Source organism: Leucopleurus acutus (genome assembly GCF_964270905.1).
Source record: "Leucopleurus acutus genome assembly, chromosome: 10".
NCBI lineage: Eukaryota > Metazoa > Chordata > Mammalia > Artiodactyla > Delphinidae > Leucopleurus > Leucopleurus acutus.
The window spans coordinates 9,771,197-9,792,353 of NC_139153.1; the positions used below are offsets into that span (position 1 = coordinate 9,771,197).

General features: G+C 39.7%; 1 protein-coding gene across 1 annotated transcript in view; it reads right to left on the bottom strand.

Moving 5' to 3' along the window:
* Positions 1-21,157, bottom strand: part of GRM7 (glutamate metabotropic receptor 7) — a gene marked incomplete at its 3' end in the record, with an annotated part of 570,397 nt that overhangs the window by 303,134 nt on the left and 246,106 nt on the right. The window contains exon 4 of the mRNA XM_082847450.1: positions 19,737-19,877. Within this exon, the coding sequence (XP_082703576.1) occupies positions 19,737-19,877 (141 nt within the window). The remainder of the gene's footprint in view (positions 1-19,736; positions 19,878-21,157) is intronic.

Below are 21,157 nucleotides of genomic sequence, written 5' to 3' on the forward strand. Positions count from 1 at the left end.
AGGCATTGTACTAAGCACTATACTTGGACAGGTGGCCTTGAGCAATGAGGGGACTAGGGATGCCAACCCTTCACAGAGCTGAAAATCCGCGTGTAATTTATAGTCGGCCCTCTGCATCCGTGCTTCCTTGTCATCCTGGATTCAACCAGCTACGCATCATATAGTACCCTAGTGTTTACTACTGAAAAAAATCTCCGTAGAAGTGGATCCACGTAGTTCAAACACATGTTGTGCGAGGGTCAACTGTATAAGCTTACTTAGTGCTTCTCCTCAAAACACAAAACTGTCTTTGGTTATTATTAGCATCTACGTTTTACAAATTAGGAAAGAGGGCACAGAGCTGCAAGGTCATTTGTGCTAGGCTTCATAGCTAGTATGGGGCAGGAAGCACAATTAAATTTAAGGTGATTTGGTTTCAAAGTCCTCACTCTTTACTCCTCCATTTAATGACTTCTGGAAGTTCATCCTCAGAAAGTAACCCAAAATAAGGAAAGAGCAGGAGGTCTTAAGATATTTCTGCATGTGTTTTGTATATACTTGCCAATTTTGGAAGTGATGTAAGTAAAGATTCAGCAAGTGATAGCAAATAAAATCTTTCGACTATTACATACTACTTAAAATAATCAAGAAAACTAACAAGTACAGTACTTATGATCCACAAAATTAAAAAAAAAATTAAAAGATATCTCAATTTCTTATTATCGCCATGTTAGGGTTATAAGATTGACAGAATTTTTGGTTCTGCCCATGGTAGCATTTTAAGGGTCCTCAAGAACTATAAAAGTGGTATGCAGAGGTCTCTTTCTTATGAATGGCAAGACCAGGGTCAGGAATCCCAGTGACATCATCCCAAATTCTTTCTTTCCATGAGTGCTAATGAATAGGACAGAGCCAATGAGATATAATTCACTATTTTAATAAAAGTTTACACACTCTCGTGTCAAAATCAGAAGAAAGTTAGACACAGGTGAACAATCAGATACGCTGTCCCCAGAGAAGGGAAGTAAGGTTTTAGAGGAGCACATGCTCGGAGTTTATTACATTGCAAACTTTCTCCATCAGAGGACTGAACCCCCTTTCAAGGACAATGGCTTTTCCTTTGGCCATGTCCTTCCCTTATTTGTGGGTAGGAAAGCAACTCAATGATTTAAAGGTAGACAGATATACACTCCCTCCATTGGCCAATCAATAGAAGACAAACCTAGAGCCCAGAGCTCCTTCCAGACACCCAAGCTTAGAGCAGACATCCAAACAACAACAACAACAACAACAACAGAAGCCTGTGGTCACACATGTCACTTTTCTTTTCTTAGGTGCCACAGCGGTGGCTGGTGCAGTATCCTGAATGTTGTGGTATTACACCAAATTTGCTATGAGGTGTCTACCCAGGAGGGCAGCTTAGAATGGAAGAAACAAATAGTGACAAAAGGTTTTTGAGGTGGCCAGATCTGGGTATGGATTCTTTCTGACTGAGTGACCATGAGCACGAGGTGGAATTGAGCTCCCTAGGCCTTGGCTGCCACTTCCTGCTTGGGCAACGTGTACCTTCCCCTGCTTCCATTTTCTCATTTATAAAACAGTGAAAAAAAAAAAAAAAAAACCCAGCTATTTCAGAGGGTGTGGTAAGGATTAAAAGAGTTAAGATTTGTTTCATTTTCCTCAACTAAAAACTGAGGATAAGGAAAAGACAGTCTCTTCAGCAAGCGCTGTTGGAAAAGCTGGACAGCCACACGTAAATCAATGAAGTTAGAACATATCCTCACCATACACAAAAATAAACTCAAAATAGCTTAAGGACTTAAATATAGACACGGCACCATAAAACTCCTAGAAGAGAACATAGGCAAAACAAAATTTCTGTCTCTGACAGAAATCGTACCACTGTTTTCTTAGGTCAGTCTCCCAAAGCAATAGAAATAAAGGCACAAATAAACAAATGGGACCTAATCAAACTTACAAGCTTCTGTACAGCAAAGGAAACCATCAACAAAATGAAAAGACAACCTGCATACTGGGAGAAAATATTTTCAAATGATGCAACCGACAAGGGCTTAATTTCCAAAATATATGAACAGCTCATACAACTCAATAACAAAAAAACAACCCAATCGTAAAATGGGCAGAAGACCTAAATAGACATTTTCTCAACGAAGACATACAGATGGCCAACAGACACATGAAAAGATGCTCATCCTCGCTAACCATTAGAGAAATGCAAATCACAACTACAATGAGGTATCACCTCACACCAGTCAGAATGGCCATTAAAAATGTCTACAAACAACAAATGCTGGAGAGGGTGTGGAGAAAAGGGAACCCTCTTGCACTGCTGGTGGGAATGTAAATTGATAGAGCCACTATGGAGAAGAGTATGGAGGATCCTCAAAAAACTAAAAATAGAGTTGCCCTACGAGCCAGCCATCCCACTCCTGGGCCTATACCCAGACAAAATTCCATTCGAAAAGATACAAGCACCTTTATGTTCATAGCAACACTATTTACAATAGCCAAGACATGCAAACAACCTAAATGTTCATCGACAGATGAATGGATAAAGAAGATGTGGTGTGTGTGTATGTGTACATATATTTGCTGTACAGCAGCAATGAACACAATGCTGTAAAAGCAACTATACTTCAATAAAATTTTAACAAATAACATAAAATCGATAACCAACAAGGACCTACTGTAGAGCACAAGGAACTGTACTCAATATTTTGTAATAACCTACAAGGGAAAAGGATATATGTATTGAGGATCATTATCATTTATGTCAAGTGCTTAATCTGGTAGCTAGCACATGGCAAGCATTCAATAAATATTAATTATTATAATTACTTTTCAAAAGACTCTCAGAATGAAAACCTTAAGCGTAAAACTTGCAAAAAGCTAAAGTTTTTGTTCGTTTAGATGTGTATTTGTCGACTTTTTTGCAGGATGGGAGACAGTCATTTAAGTAAGTACCTAATAAGCACTGACTATTTTATAATTTTTATTACTAAGGTTTTGGCCTTGGATCTAATTTCTTCCTCACAGCACGCAAAATGCAGCAATTCTTCAGTTATGAGAATAACAATAATCAACAGAGGGAAGGATACGGTCAAAGTTGGGAGGCTGATGCATTCCTTAGTCCTCTGTTCCTGTGATACTTTTAAAAGGCAGGAAAGGCTTATATATTACAGTTTATTGGATTTGCGGGGTTTCACATTTTTACTTAAAATGGAGAACTTGTCAACTCAAATAAATGCAGATCTTGCTATTTTCTTTCAGGGTCTTGTAGATGCCAACATAACGGACCTATGAAACATTTAACACGTGCATTGCAATAAATCCTACAAAACCCCTGATTCAATCCGTTTGCCCAGGCTGATTGTCCAAATGAGAGATTCTGCTTCGGTGCTTGTGAAGGGCAGCCAGCTGGGCTCCCCAGGAAAACATAGGCACGTACTACCCGCCCCTTCTCTCCCAACTTGATCAACTGCATTGATATATTTTGTGCAGATTTTTGTTTTATGCGTGGCAAGTAAAATTAATTCCTCAACAACTACTTCTGAAACTTCTACTCTATGCCTGACCCCAGCTGGGACTGGGGATACAAAAAAAGGCATAAACAAAAAAGTGAATGCCTGGTTTCACTGAGCTTGCAGCTGAGTACAGATGGAACATCATGTACAAAGGCCCTGTGATAGCAAGAATCCAGGTGTCTTTACAAAACTAAAGGCAAGTCAGAGCTGCGGCAGAATGAGATGGGGCCCTGCCACAGGGGGCCCTAGAGACCGTGCTGAGAGCTTGCCTGCTTCTCATGAACAATGTATGGACACTGAGATGCCTTAAATATTGGGGGTAGCAGGATTAGTCTTGCAAAAGTTGCTAAAAATAGCACCAATTTAGGTTTTGAGCCGTTCTTCAAATTCAATAGCACTTCTGCAATCTCAAAACTTGTTCAAGGAAAGAGAAAATCTGTTGACATATAGTCCACGCTGGAGGCATGATTTATGTAGGCATGTTAACAGCCAGGCTGACAGATACTTGAAGTCCAATAACTGTTTGTCCTAATGATTTTTGTACACTTGTATCCACAGAAGAATTGCTTTGGATTAGCTCTTGGCATAGTTTTCTTTTGATTTGTCCATGGTTTCTTCAAAATTTAATTCTAAAATGTAGCCATTTGTTACAAACTTGCCGGAAACTTGCTTGTGACAGTTGCATTTTTCTCAAATGAAAAAAGCAATAGCATCTTGTAATTCAACATTTCCCTTCCATGGTAAATTGCCCAACTGTGCCAGAGCAGCAGACCACTTTGGTAGCTCAGTTTATAACTGCTGCTCTGATATTGGTATGCTCTCCCTTAAAAGTATTATTTTGCACTTCATCCGGTTTCAATCTCCACCATCTGTTTTGATAAGGCTGCAGGACTGTTTGCCCCACCCTAAAAGGGCAGGAAGTCCCATGGGAAGGAGATACATTCCAAGAGAATTTTATAGTCCTGGCTGCAATTCCCTGTTGTAAAATTATGCTGCCTATGAGACAGGGAATGTGATTTTGTGTCTTTTTTCTTGGTACAAGCTACTAACTTTTCATCAATATAACAAAGTTTGAAAAATACTGCCCTATTTTGAGCTCAGGAGAGGAGAGAAGAAACAAGGTCAACTCACTTCTCCACTGCAGCTGTTCCTAAGTGAGGACCTGAGGGATCAATCCAGGATCGTAATCAAAGATGTTCTACAAAAGAGCCCTTGTGGGGCTGGGTGTCAGCAAGTAAGGAAACTGCTGTATGAACAGAAACATAAAGTGACCCCCAAATGAGAATGTGCCTACTCATGTTCCAAGAGTCTAGGAAGGGAACTAGGCATCAGAGGAGAAAGAGCACAGGGAGAAATCATCCGCATTTATCACGTGGTTGACCCCTCTGAGCCACATCTTCCTCATCTGTATAATGGGTATAATAACCCCTTGCAGACAGTCAGGGCTGTGGTGATGATTTCTATCTTTTCCTGGAACAATTTTTGACCGTTGTTTTCTACTTTAGCCTCCTATTTGCTTTCTCCACAGCACTAATCAGAACTTGCAATTATTTTAATCATCTACTTTTGGTTTTCCGCCTTCCTCCTGGGCTGGAACAGAAGCTCCCTGAAAGCAGAGCCCGTATCTTCCTCCCAGCTCAGTTGCTAGCCCCGTGCAGGTGCTCGACACACATTTGTGAAAGGAACAAATGAGGAGGGAGAGAATGCATGAGAAAACAAATGCGTGCCATTAGTTATTGGGATTATTTTTCTCATTAGCAAATACGTCACGGAATTGCTCCAAAGTTTGGTTTTGTTTTAATCTGTAAAAGGAGGAGGATACGTGTCATGTTTATTCACCAGGCTGATAGGGGCATCACACTGGATGATATAAACACATAAAAGGATACTGATCTGTGTACAGCACTTTATAAGGCCAAGGATGTTTAAGGCAAAGGAAGAACACAGCTGAGTATGAAAATAAAAAGGATAGGCAATTTGAGTCATGGGGGAGATGCTTTTTTTAAACAAAGCCAAAGGTAACTTCAGTCACCACAAACATCCATCACAACGACGGCATGTAAACCCACTGCACACAAACTATTACCACTGGGCACCTTTATACTGAATCCTTGCGAGCCATCCCATGTAGTAGGGACTATTGTTATCCCCATTTTACAGATGAGCAAATAAGGGGCTGAGAATGTTTCAGTGACTTGCCCATGGTGACAGAGTAAGGGAAAGAGCTGGGATTCACACCTGGGCAATTGGCCTCTTCAAGTCTTAACCATTTTTCAAGAGCTAATTAGCGTGGCTTCATCAGGCAGCTTGAACACGTGCTTCTACGTAATAGAGCTATGAGCACCCAGGAAGGCAAACACGATGAGGAAATGGGAAGTCTTCCCATGTGGCCACCACATACCTGATCTAGTGTGACTGGAAAAACTAAGACAAAGTGAGAAGTCTCCCTCGAAAGTTTTATCTGGGTTTATGTATCTGGTAGATATTTGTCTTGTGAGCATATTTTTATTCTCTGGAAAGACGAACATGATGCTGCATACACTGTAAAAGCCTAAAATGGTTTTGGCAGCCATAGTTCTCTTTGGAAGAAGTAAAAGGGGGGAAAAAAGAAACATCTGTATTACTAGAAATGCTTCCTAAGGAAAGCTATATTCCAATCTAACTCGCTTGAGGATACTTGATTAAGTCATGCAACAGCCCTTTCTTACACCTCCTAAAAAGCCCGTAAGCAGCCAATTTATAATACGTACATTGCTTAGAAGAGGCACTTTGCTTCCAAGGACTGTTGCTGAGAAGAGGCTGAATTCCCCTCACTCGGGAATTCCTTCTCATCAAGTGCGTAGCCTGACAGACTTTACGAAATACGGCAAGGCCATAACTCCAATCTTTAAAGCCACTGCCTCCTGGAGCTAATGAGGAAGAAATGCCACACAGCTCAGATAATTATGCCTTCTAACACTTATGGAAATGCTTTTTGCCTGGATATCCCTGGGCTTTCAACTTGGTGTTCCACAATTGGGCCTGATTCTGCGTAGAATCCAAGCCAGCTCCTGTCCATGCCGTGGCGGCTGGACGGCAAGAGGAACCTGAGGAAACATGGCCTGAGCTAAAATGGGGCGCTGCTGAAGACCCCCCTTTATGCTCTGGAGGGTTGGTGGCAGAAAGAAAAATGCGTTTCCTGCAGGGTCCACCGATAAATATCTATTTGAGAAGGCTGACGATAGCCAGCCTCTACCTTACACGTCTGGTCAAGATTTGAGAAAACGAGCTTTATGAATTTACTGCTACGCTTGCGATATTTCATAAACCTGTCCTGTCATCCATGACTCTTATGCTTTGGTTGTACGGACACAGTGGTGTATGGCAATATTCTTATATATTCATATATTATTGGAAGCTACAGAGCTCTTATTCTTTGCTTTTAAGAAGTTTGTAAGAGAACACTAAAAAAGTAAAATAAAATAAAAAGATTGACTTGAGTTTTAAATCCAGTATCACGTGGTCAATATGAGGCTCTGAGCTTCAGAAGTTGGAGTCCTGGAGGATTCAAGACATACAGTGCACGCCATACGCAAAAGAATTAGAAGGATATGGTTAGATCTAAGCTGGTCTCCTCCCTCAACCTGTAATAAAGACAGTTAAGAATGGAAGATGAGAAGAAAGAGACTTACAGGGGAAGCCTGTAAGTGGCATGCGGGTGTGTGCCCCTGGAAAGGGTCCTGGGCTCCAACACCTCCCCCAGCACAGTCTCAGGAGGGCTGTAGAAGCCATCACAATCAGAGCTGAGCCTGGAGGAGCCCTGAGGCCGGGATCAAAAGTCCATGCTGTGCTCACCTCCACATCTCCACTCCTGAGGGACGGTATCACATTCCTGGACAAGGATTCCCAGACAGGAAGAAGGCATGGATAGAGGCCAAAGGCCCAGAGCAAAGGGACCACACAAACAACTCCAGGTCCCCGGCCTTGACAAAGTCCTCTGTAAATGAGGTTCCACCACACTGACTGGGTGGAATGGACAACTCTACAAAGACTGCTTCAACTTCTAAAATCACTGAAATGGAGGGGCAAAACAAAGTTATAGGAAACAATCACAAGTCATATCTTTTGCACTACGGGTTTGGTGGCCCGAGAGCTGTACTTACTATAACGTAACCATAGGAGAGGCTGCAGTGTCAGCGCTCTCAGAAGCGAGGCTGGTCACATCTTGCTTATCTTCTCTCAAATTTATCAAGTGTTATAATTGACATATTTGATGCTATGCTGCCCACTGAAAACAGGCTACCTTTTTGTTCTTCAATTCCTTTAGAAAGATAACTTTACTGGTTTTAAAATAATCAAAGAAGATAAAATTTCATATCTAAGTGAATTAAAAGTAAAGCCAGAGAAATAACATAGCATTTAATATGATTTAATGTTCCACTAAAGCCTTTTTTCGTCTATTACGTATAGGAATCCAAAGTCATACCCATAATCATCTTTCATGGACACGGGACTTTTATTCAATATTTTATTCTGAAAAGTATTTAAAAGAAGTTTTCCAAGAACAAAGGAGACTTCAGATGTGAATTCAGATGATTCTAATTTGGGGAATGCTATATTAATTAGCATTTCACCTAGCTAAATTCTATGAGTAAATTCACCCAAAGGGCTGCTATAAAATGCTGTACTACATCCTCAAAGCCTTTCTGAGATGATTCTGAGACATTTAATACTTATTTAATGTTCATTTTAAAAATAAATGAATGATTTAACATAAAAAATCTAATGATTTGGCTTATATTTCCAGTTCCCACCCAGACAGAAGCCAGTCATTGCAGTGGCAGGTAGTGGAAGACTTAAGGGTGATGGTAGGAAGAGAAACACCAAGCAAGATGCTGATGTCCAGAGATAAGGCCGAGAATCAAACACTTAACAAAGAACCATATTAACGCACAGTCCATAATGGATGCTCCAGGCAGATTAAATCATAATTAATCTTCGTTGAACCTCGGTTTAACAAAGCGCAGAGGTGTAAAAACGCATTTTACTTTGCTTCTCATCAAAATGGCTTCAAAAAGTCTTAGAGCAACAAAGGGTGAGACATTATTTGTCTATAACATTTTGTTGTGGATTCCTTAATCGTGCTGAATAAATTAGGTCTCACAAGACAACATCTATTTAACAATTAAAGGTCAATTCAGAATAGAATAATAAAATGACAGGGAACACTAATTAGTAGACTCAAATTTTTCCACACATATATTCTCAGAGAACTTGACTGACTTAAGTCTAATTCCTTTGTCCTGATAGTTTAAAAATTATGCAGGCTCAACTGGGCCTGGGTCCCAGGTGAGGATAAAAGACTTTAGAAATACATGCTTTATTCACTAACAGCATTTATTAACAGGATTTTGCCACCACCAAGAGAGTGACCTTTACTTAAACTATTAGCTTTGACAAGTGAGGTGAAAAGAAAAACACAGCTTAAGGATACTGACCTCCCAGAACGTGGACATTTACCAGACTATACTCTTTGGCCCTTGCTATCTTTCCACAGTAAATATTTGTTGATTAGGGACTCAAAACAAAATCATATTTGTTTACTGTGTGAGTTGAAAGCACTAGCAATGGAATACATCTTTTTACAAAAAAAAAACCCCACAAAACAAGAAATATGTCACCAATTTATTCTTCCTCTACCATCTCAAAAGGAAAACAAATCTCTGAAAGTCAAGTTGTCCCTTCATGGAATAATGGATTTCTAAATGCTGAGTTACTTGTTTTCAGCAAAGAGATAATTCCGCAGAATCAGTATTCAGAGTGGCATTTGACAGGACCGTAATGTTAGTTAGACAAATGTCTGTATAAGCCGTAAGATGTGACAGAGTGATAACTTTTATGGACTGCCATAGGCAAACACATACAGATTCGGCAAGCACATTCAGATTCTCAAAACCTTCTGAGTTCAAAGAATGGGTCTGGGAGCAAAGACCTTGGGGATGCTACTAACCACATAGGGATAGAGCACATCAGGGATAAAACTGTACAAAAGCTGGGACATGAGGTACTCAGCAAGTCCAAGCTCCTATAACGCTTGGGCACACTCTACATTATGGTGCTGAAATTCCATAAGCTTGGAGCCTCATTCCATTCAGAGCATGAAGTTGAATAACGCTTGCCTACAAACTTTCTGATACCTTAGTATATTGCTATGCAATGTGCGCCCCAGTGAAAATCTCTGGTATGTATTTATGTGCTTATTCAAATCCCTGGCTTTATTTTCCTCCTAGAATTTGGTGTACAACCTGATTTTCCATAGGACTGACATAAGGCAATAGGATCTTCATGAAACACCACCCTGCTCTGTAACTGCTTTCAGCCCGGAAGAGCAGATAATTGCCATTACTGAGCTATTACTGTGTCCTAGTATCATTTTAGATCCTTTTTTTTTTTTAACATCTTTATTGTAGTATAATTGCTTTACAATGATGTGTTAGTTTCTGCTGTATAAAAATGTGAATCAGCTATACATATATATATATCCCCATATCCCCTCCCTCTTGCGTCTCCCTCCTACCCTCCCTATCCCACCCCTCTAGGTGGTCACAAAGCACTGAGCTGACCTCCCTGTGCTGTGTGGCTGCTTCCCACTAGCTATCTATTTTACATTTGGTAGTGTATATATGTCCATGCCACTCTCTCACTTCATTCCACCTTACCCTTCCCCCTCCCCGTGTACTCAAGTCCATTCTCTACATATGCGTCTTTATTCCTGTCCTGCCCCTAGGTTCTTCAGAACCAAGTTTTTTTTTTTTTTTAGATTCCATATATATTTGTTAGCATACTGTATTTGTTTTTCTCTTTCTGACTTACTTCACTCTGTATGACAGACTCTAGGTCCATCCACCTCACTACAAAAAACTCAATTTCGTTTCCTTTTATGGCTGAGTAATATTCCATTGTATATATGTGCCACATCTTCTTTACCCATTCAGCTGTCAATGGACACTTAGGTTGCCTCCATGTCCTGGCTAAATAGAGCGGCAATGAACATTGTGGTACACGACTCTTTTTGAATTATGGTTTTCTCAGGGTATATGCCCAGTAGTGGGATTGCTGGGTCCTATAGTAGTTCTTTCTTTCATTTTTTAAGGAACCTCCATACTGTTCTCCATAGTGGCTGTATCAATTTACATTCCCACCAACAGTGCAAGAGGGTTCCGTTTCTGCACACCCGCTCCAGCATTTATTTCTTGTAGATGTTTTGATGATGGCCATTCTGACCAGTGTGAGGTGATGTCTCATTGTGGTTTTGATTTGCATTTCTCTAATGATTAGTGATGTTGAGCATCCTTTCATGTGTTTGTTGGCAATCTGTATATCTTCTTTGGAGAAATGTCTATTTAGGTCTTCTAGTCATTTTTGGATTGGGTTTGTTTTTTTGATATTGAGCTGCATGAGCTGCTTATAAATTTTGGAGATTAATCCTTTGTCAGTTGCTTCGTTTGCAAATATTTTCTCCCATTCTTAGGGTTGCCTTTTGGTCTTATTTATGGTTTCCTTTGCTGTGTAAAAGCTTTGAAGTTTCATTAGGTCCCATTTGTTTATTTTTGTTTTTATTTCCATTTCTCTAGGAGGTGGGTCAAAAAGGATCTTGCTGTGATTTATGTCACCGAGTGTTCTGCCTATGTTTTCCTCTAAGAATTTGATAGTGTCTGGCCTTACATTTAGGTGTCTAATCCATTTTGAGTTTCTTTTTGTGTATGGTGTTAGGGAATGTTCTAATTTCATTCTTTTACATGTAGCTGTCCAGTTTTCCCAGCACCACTTATTGAAGAGGTCATCTTTTCTCCATTGTATATTCTTGCCTCCTTTATCAAAGATAAGGTGACCATATGTGTGTGGGTTTATCTCTGGGCTTCCTATCCTGTTCCATTGATCTGTCTTTCTGTTTTTGTGCCAGTACCATACTGTCTTGATTACTGTAGCTTTGTAGTATAGTCTGAAGTCAGGGAGCCTGATTCTGCCAGCTCCATTTTTCTTTCTCAAGATTGCTTTGGCTAGTCGAGGTCTTTTGTATTTCCATACAAATTGTGAAATTTTTTGTTCTAGTTCTGTGAAAAATGGCATTGGTAGTTTGATAGGGATTGCACTGAATCTGTAGATTTCTTTGGGTAGTATAGTCATTTTCACAATGTTGATTCTTCCATTCCAAGAACATGGTATATCTCTCCATCTGTTTGTATCATCTTTAATTTCTTTCATCAGTGTCTTACAGTTTTCTGCATACAGGTCTTTTGTCTCCTTAGGTAGGTTTATTCCTAGGTATTTTATTCTTTTTGCTGCAATGGTAAATGGGAGTATTTCCTTAATTTCTCTTTCAGATTTTTCACCATTAGTGTATACGAATGCAAGAGATTTCTGTGCATTAGTTTTGTATCCTGCTACTTTACCAAATTCATTGTTTAGCTCTAGTAGTTTTCTGGTAGCATCTTTAAGATTTTCTATGTATAGTATCATGTCATCTGCAAACAGTGACAGTTTTACTTCTTCTTTTCCGATTTGGATTCCTTTTATCTCTTTTTCGTCTCAGATTGCTGGGGCTAAAACTTCCAGGATTATGTTGAATAATAGTGGTGAGAGTGGGCAACCTTGTCTTCTTCCTGATCTTAGTGGAAATAGTTTCAGTTTTTCACCATTGAGAACAATGTTGTCTGTGGCTTTGTCATATATGGCCTTTACTATGTTGTAGTAAGTTCCCTCTATGCCTACTTTCTGCAGGGTTTTTATCATAAATGGGTGTTGAACTTTGTCAAAAGCTTTTTCTGCATCTATTGAGATGATCATATAGTTTTTCTCCTTCAATTTGTTAATATGGTGTATCATATTGATTGATTTGCATATATTGAATTCTTGCATTCCTGGGGTAAAACCCACTTGATCATGGTGTATGACCCTTTTAATGTGCTACTGGAACCTGTTTGCTAGTAGTTTGTTGAGGATTTTTACATCTGTGTTCATCAGTGATACTGGCCTGTAGTGCTCTTTTTCTGTGACATCTTTGCCTGGTTTTGGTATCAGGGTGATGGTGGGCTCATAGAATGAGTTTGGGAGTGTTCCTCCCTCTGCTATATTTTGGAAGAGTTTGAGAAAGATAGGTGTTAGCTCTTCTCTAAATGTTTGATAGAATTCGCCTGTGAAGCCATCTGGTCCTGGGCTTTTGTTTGTTGGAAGATTTTTAATCACAGTTTCAATCTCAGTGCTTGTGATTGGTCTGTTTATATTTTCTATTTCTTCCTGGTTCAGTCTCACAAGGTTATGCTTTTCTAAGAATTGCCCATTTCTTCTAGGTTGCCCATTTTATTGGCATATAGTTGCTTGTAGTAATCTCTCATGATCCTTTGTATTTCTGCAGTGTCAGTTGTTACTTCTCTTTCATTTCTAATTCTATTGAGTTGAGTCCTCTCCCTCTTTTTTCTTGATGAGTCTGGCTAATGGTTTATCAGCTTTGTTTATCTTCCGAAAGAACCAGCTTTTAGTTTTATTGATCTTTTCTATTGTTTCCTTCATTTCTTTTTCATTTATTTCTGATCTGATCTTTATGATTTCTTTCCTTCTGCTAACTTTGCGGATTTTTTGTTCTTCTTTTTCTAATTGCTTTAGGTGTAAGTTTACGTTGTTTATTTGAGATTTTTCTTGTTTCTTGAGGTAGTATTGTATTGCTATAAACTTCCCTCATAGAACTGCTTTTGCTGCATCCCATAGGTTGTGGGTCATCATGATTTCATTGTCATTTGTTTCTAGGTATTTTGTGATTTCCTCTTTGATTTCTTCAGTGATCTCTTGGCTATTTAGTATCATACTGTTTAGCCTCCATGTGTTTTTATTTTTTACAGATTTTTTTCTTGTAATTGGTATCTATTCTCATAGTGTTGTGGTCGGAAAAGATACTTGATACAATTTTAATTTTCTTACATTTACCAAGGCTTGATTTGTGACCCAAGATATGATCTATCCTGGAGAATGTTCCATGAGCAGTTGAGAGGAAAGTGTATTCTGTTGTTTTTCGATGGAATGTCTTTTAAATATCAATTAAGTCCATGCTACTTAACGTGTCATTTAAAGCTTGTGTTTCCTTGCTTATTTTCATTTTGTTGATCTGTCCATTGGTGAAAGTGGGGTGTTAAAGTCCCCTACTACGATTGTGTTACTGTCAATTTCCCCTTTTATGGCTGTTAACATTTGCCTTATGTATTGAGGTGCTCCTATATTGGGTGCATAAATATTTACAATTGTAATTTCTTCTTGGATTGATCCCTTGATCTTTATGTAGGGTCCTTTTTTGTCTCTTGTAATAGTCTTTATTTTAAAGTCTATTTTGTCTGACAGAGAATTGCTACTCCAGCTTCCTTTTGATTTCCATTTGCATGGAATATCTTTTTCCATCCCCTCACTTTCAGTCTGTATGTGTCCCTAGGTCTGAAGTGGGTCTCTTGTAGACAGCATATATACAGGTCTTGTTTTGGTATCCATTCAGCCAGTCTGTCTGGCTGAATTTAATCCATTTACATTTTAGGTAATTATCAATATGTATGTTCCTATTACCCTTTTCTTAATTGTTTTGGGTTTGTTATTGTATGTCTTTTCCTTCTCTTCTGTTTCCTGCCTAGAGAAGTTCTTTTAGTATTTTTTGAAAATTTGGTTTGGTGGTGCTAAATTCTCTTAGCTTTTGATTGTCTGTAGAGGTTTTAATTTCTCTGTTAAATCTGAATGAGATCCTTGCTGGGTAGAGTAATCTTGGTTGTAGGTTTTTCCCTTTCATCACTTTAAATATGTCCTGCCACTCCCTTTTGGCTTACAGAGTTTCTGCTGAAAGATCATCTGTTAACCTTATGGGGATTCCCTTGTATGTTATTTGTTGGTTTTCCCTTGCTGCTTTCAGTATTTTTTCTTTGTATTTAGTTTCTGACAGTTTGATTAATATGTTTCTTGGTGTGTTTCTCCTTGGATTTATCCTGTATGGGACTCTCTGTGCTTCCTGGAATTGATTAACTATTTCCTTTCCCATATTAGGGAAGTTTTCAACTATAATCTCTTCCAATATTTTCTTAGACCCTTTCTTTTTCTCTTCTTCTTCTGGGACCCCTATAATTCGAAAGTTGGTGCGTTTAATGTTGGCCCAGAGGTCTCTGAGACCGTCCTCAATTCTTTTCATTCTTTTTTCTTTATTCTGCTCTGTAGTAGTTATTTCCACTATTTTATCTTCCAGGTCACCTATCCGTTTTTCTGCCTCAGTTATTCTGCTATTGATTCCTTCTAGAGAATTTTAAATTTCATTTATTGTGCTGTTCATCATTGTTTGTTTGCTCCCTAGTTCGTCTAAGTCCTTGTTAAATGTTTCTTGTATTTTCTCCACTCGATTTCCAAGATTTTGGATCATCTTTACTATCATTACTCTCAATTCTTTTTCAGGTGGACTACCTATTTTCTCTTCATTTGCTTGGTCTGGTGGGTTTTTACCTTGCTCCTTCATCTGCTGAGTATTTCTCTGTCTTCTCATTTTGCTTAACTTACTGTGCTTGGGGTCTCCTTTTTGCAGGCTGCACATTCGTAGTTCCCGTTGTTTTTGCTGTCTGACCACAGCAGCTAAGGTTGGTTCAGTGGGCTGTGTAGGCTTCTTGGTCGAGGAGACTGGTGCCTGTTTTCCGGTGGATGAGTCTGGATCTTGTCTTTCTGGTGGGCAGGACCGCGTCTGGTGGTGTGTTTTGGGGCATCTGTGACCTTATTATGTTTCTAGGCAGCCTCTCTGCTAATGGGTGGGGTTGTCTTCCTGTCTTGCTAGTTGTTTGGCATGGGGTGTCCAGTACTGTAGCTTGCTGTTTGTTGAGTGGAACTGGGTCTTAGCATTGAGAAAGAGATCTCTGGGAGAGCTTTTGCCATTTGCTATTACTTGTTGCTGAGAGGTGTCCAGTGGACCAATGTCCTGAACTCGGCTCTCCCACCTCAGAGGCTCAGGCCTGACACCTGGCTGGAGCAACAATACCCTGTCAGCCACACAGCTGCTAGTCTCCTGCAGAGAGAGTAGGGGTGGTGGCTCTGGCTTATGGTGGGGACAAGGACACTGGCAGCAGAAGTTCTGGGAAGTACTCCTGGGCATGAGCCCTCCCAGAGTCCGCCCTTAGTCCCCCACCAAAGAGCTTCTAGATCCTCTTCTTGAGCGCTCTCATTTAATTCCCACAACAACTTTGGATGCAATTAAACTTTTATTATTCCCATTTCAAAGATGAGGAAAGGCTTTGAGAGATTAAATACTGTCTCTCACAGGGGTATTTAGAGATAGCCCTGGAACACAATGCTAGTCCTCTTTCATGCCAAAACCTCTGGTTTCGCACACACTTTGGCAGAGTATTTTCCTGACACCAAGATGGCCTCAATCTCTTTTGCAGAGACATAACTTCACCTATTTATTTTCCTTCTTCTCTTGACCTTGGTAACTCCACAAAAACATATTTTTCCCAAAGAGATCATATGCTAAACTGGTCGCTGTGTCAGCAATCTAGTGGCAAGTGTTAAGGGTGAACACACTTACCCAGTGGGGTGGGGAGGGTAGGGGAGCATAAATTCAACCTGAAAGAAAAATCACGTCTGATTTTTCTTCCCATGAGCAACAAATAATCTATGATGAGCTATCTACAAATGCTTACTTTAATGTGTGTGTAGTTACCACTATCTCCATTAGAAAATATAGCTCTACCATGAAGTAGCATGAATGGCATTAGTACCTTTCAGATAGAGTTTGTGTTTTCTGTGAAAACTTACACCACCAATAAACTTGCTCGACTATGTGACTCCTTGGAGGATGGCAGCCAAGATAACCCATGAGCAGGATGGGTTCCTGGCGAGTCTTAATTTATATCAATGACAACTGAGATAAACCCCCAGGGAAAGTAGGATGAAGAATGTCTAGCTCTCAAGGTTGAGAGACCTTGGAATTGGGTATCAAGGAAAGTTGGGATGTTCTTAAAATACTGAAGTATGTGGTAGCTTTCCTTGTTTGAAGGAGATTTTAAATGCATATGGATAATTCATAGGAATAAGGATTCCATGGTTGTTCAGGTAAGAATCCATGCACATGTAGCCCAATGTTAAATTATAAAGCATACGCAGTTTATTTCATGTTTAATAATAATTTTTGTTCGACAATTATTCTTCCTTTCATGACTTTTTTTTTTACCATCTTGGGTTTTTAGAACTCCCTGTTTTCCCCTGACGCCAGGAATGTGCTCTCTCCAAATAGTTATGGGTCCCACGACTCATGTTCAAAACTTGTCTGACCAGATGATTGATTCAATGATCTTGACCTCGAATCTTGAATGATCCAAGACTACTTGGAGCTAATATATAGTAAGTAGCTCATGACGGCTGAAGAGGCCATATATCCCAGAAAAAACATGCCTGCATTTTAGTTTGTGTCCAAATCCTAGGAATGAATATTTTAAAACTTTCTTGTTCTTTAGCAGAGACCAGTCACAGAGAGAGGTCTGTGAAGCGGGCTGTTTTCTGCAGCCCTGAGATCAAAACATCTACTAACTGCACTCTGCGATGCCAGACTCCACGATCGGCAATGCCAGACTACTTAGCCTACCTCCTCATCTGGTTGCTTCTTTCCAATGTGCCCGTTCTTTCAGTGTTTCAAAATCTGGGTACCAAGCTTTCCCTTACATCACCCACACCCTTAAGCCTATCAATGGCTTTCTTCTCTCATCCATTCTTCTCTTTCATTAAAACAACTTCTCACTGCAAGTATTCTCATTAATACAGTTTAATATGTCATTTCTCTCCATTTTTTCTTTCCCTGTGGTCTAGCAAATCTTACTATGTCTTTTCTCCCACTTTTCCACTTCCAAGTTGAGGTATACCTAAATGTCAAGATTTTTAGAATAGTATTCTGGGAATACTTCCAGAGCAAGTACAAGTTTAGTTGAATTTGGAAAAGAGAAAGTACGAGGAAGAATAACAAACACAGACCATCCACGTTCTTATATCCATTAACAGGAAGAACAAAAGACACAATGATAATAGTAATATCGACGTCCACTCAGTACGGCACCTCTTACCACAAGGGAAGTGGTAAGTAAGGAAAGGGAGAGGGGCCTCAGCTAATTTACCGGGTGTGATCATAGGTCTCTCACATGGAGGAAGCATGATATGAAAACGTCAACACTTCTGTTTCCATTTTTTGAAGGTAGTGGCTTGGATAATGAGCTTATATGTTTTTATAAACCCAAATTCTTGATAATCAGCACTAAAATGTGACTACAGGTAAAACAGCCTGGTTAGAGTATATACGAAGACTGGAGATGAGCCTTAGACAGAACGATCCTAACGGCCGTCAGACAATTCATTCCACCTTTCAGACTCTACAAAACATCAAATGTCAGAAAGAGCCAAAAAACTGTCACCAATCACTGAGGTACTTGTAGTGTGTTTGCATGTCCCCGTCATATAGACAAATTACCCAGATGTCAAGCTAATTTTTCAATTTCTACTTGAAAGCTTGGTGTCACCTATAGGTCTAGTCAACATTGACTTAATTTTCCCCCAACACTGTAAGGATCCTATTATTGAAAACACTGTTGCTATACACTACGGGCTAGAGAATGTGGCTAATCTGATATTCTAGTTAACTGAGTTAGCCATCCAAGCGTGCATCATATTGAATTTGTACCATTATTGTTACTCATGTCTCTGTTGATAGCTTATCTCTCCTTTTTCACAAAAAGAAAACTCCTTTAGGAAAAGGCCTAAACTTCAGCATCCTTGCACCATTCGTGCTGTTTTAGTACCATGTTCTTCATTAACAGATGTTTACTGAATGGGGGAATCTACAGTATCTGAATGGCCAATATTCGAAGGCCCACATTGCAAAGAAAAACTACACATGAGTGTATACAATACGAACGTCTCTTTCTTGATCATACTAAAGACATTTTAGGGTTTGTCGTACCCCAAGAGCATCATTACAAATGTTGAAGGCCTACTGAAGTATAAAATTGGGGAATGCTAATTAATAGAGGGCTAGGTGATGGTAGAACACATCACACCCTTGTGTAAGACCTCCCACAACTTCCAGTATCCACAGGATAAAGACCAAAATCCACATACATCCCAGCATGGCTTATTCCTTGTATCTCTACACCTGCAGCCTCGGCTCACACATTTATCCTATTCATTGTACTGCATGTTTTTCTGCTTTTCACATCCTAAGAGGCACCATCGTTTTCCTGCTTCGAGCCCTGTGCCGTGCTCTTCCTGCACCAGAAATTCTCCAATCTGGTCTTCCCCTTCCCCAACCAGCCAACGTCTACTCACCTTTTGAGAGAGCTTCCGCCTTTAACATGAGTAAAATTCCTTGATTATACGCCGTTGCCTCACTCGGAACATTTACTGCAGTTGATGGTTATGTATTCATAGCAAGGTCGCTGGAATGAGGCTGATTTTTTCTCACTACACTCTAAGCAGCGTGAAAGCAGTGGCATTACCTGGTTTGCTCACCACCAGATCAGCGGTACCTAGCACAGTGCTTAGCAGAAAGGAGTCGCTCAATATATATTTGTGAACCAATCAGTGAATAAACATGTGATGTCACCTTCTGATTACTGCATATATATATATATATATATATGTGTGTGTGTATACACACACAAACACCTACACCCACACAGGGTTAGCCAAAAAGTTCGTTCGGGTTTTCCCACAAGATGTTACAGAACATTGGAATTCTCATTACTCTAACCCCAAGTACTTTCTTTCCTTAATCAAATATATTGTTTTCACATTTTTGGTCATTTCTCTGCTGATAGTTAAATCTGATGCTGGTATGGAATTTGCGAGAGACTTTGGTCTATGTGAAAATGACCTTATACTCCTGGCTACAACATGAACTAATATTTACCAGCGACAACATTCAAGGCAACATGACCTCTTCTGAACTCAAAGCATCAAAGAAAATGTCAATTACTGCTAGACGGACAGGCAGAAAAGAATCCACTCTTGTCTGTACTGCTCTTGCCGCTCAAGTCTTACGTTCCTGTTCCACTTTCTGAGCAATCTAGTAAAATTCAATTTACTTTTTCAATTCGTCTGCAGCCAAGCTTCCTTCTGTCAGCTCTGCAGACATCACAGTGCTGGCCACGCAGAGTAACAGGAGAAGGACAGTGAGAATGAAATTACCTGTGCACTTGCGATCTGTGTCTTCTTTCTTTGACCCACTAATTGTCAACTTGCAGTTGAAGTTTTCCTCCCAGTATTCGGCAAACCATACGTTTCTTCTGTTGTTTTCGAGCGTGCGGGATGTAAAGTAGGCATCAAACCCTAAACAGAGTTAAACGGAAAGGTTACTGCTTGCGGGGCATGGCCGGGACATTTGGAAATAAAAATACCAATGATGTTTTTTCTTCGTTTTAGTGGACTGGACGCTTGCTCTTTTGTGTCAATCAAAAAAAAAAAAAAAAAAGTGAGGAAAAAAATACTAATGCTAACTCCTATGGCTAAATCCCTAGTTCAATCTGTCAGGCAGATGTGTGGCCTACAAATGAACTTTCACAATGAAATCTGCATTAGAGACCTTAGCAGTGACACAGTGATCACAACATCCCTTGTATCTCTAGGGAGTAGACTAGGTCTTTATCATCACCAAGATAATAAGTGATCATTTCAGTGCTTACTGTGGACCAGACTCTCTGCTTTACGTAGATTCTTTCATTCATCTCAACAGCCTATGTGGTAGTTGCCATCATTTCCATTTTGCCAATGAAAAAAGAGAGTCTTAGAAGACACGTATTCTGCATCCCTACGCATGTGAGTTACTGACCTGTGATTATCATTCTAAGAACCCTCTTGCATTTAGTAAGGACACATTATGGAACTGACTTTCTAGTCAAAATGGAAGTTTTTGAAGAAGCCATAGGTAAACTGACCCCAACGTAAGTGTAATGCTTTTTCTAAAGAGTGTTAGATGAGCAGACTCGAGAGAACAAGTGCCCAGGAAATCTCTAGCTACCTCTTTAGGATAGTGCAGCTTTAAATGGGCCAGTGGTCCTGTGAGAATCAGACTGGATTCAGTATCACAAGGGCTGGCCTTGAATCCCAGCTCCACTAATCTCACTAAGTCGGGGAAACACAAGCAAGTACATGCTGGAACTTCCTTATCTTCCTTCCATTTACCTGTAAGATGATACCACCTGTTTTCCTTATGGCATCTTCTTTGTGGCAGTGGGAAGACTTTGGAAACTCATGGAGTTTAAGGTCAAGAACCATAGGAGAAGATGGACTTACCTTCACATTATGTAAATTATTCACTTACTCTTATTTAAGGCCACAAGAGAAAAACAGCTCTCAACTCTAAACTTCACAAGTGGAGCACGTCAGTTTAATTTTATTCACTACTACATTCATGGCCCAACATACAGTAGCCCTACTGTAAGTGGAAAACTTGAAATAAGTAAATGAGACAAAGAAAAAAAAAAGAAAAAAGAAACCTATACAGGAGATTATACTTTAGAGAAAATAAAAAGAATAGTCTATACATCTTTTAGTTATTTTCTAGGGTGTTGTGAGAACATGATTCTTGACCCGGTATCCAGGAAACTCCT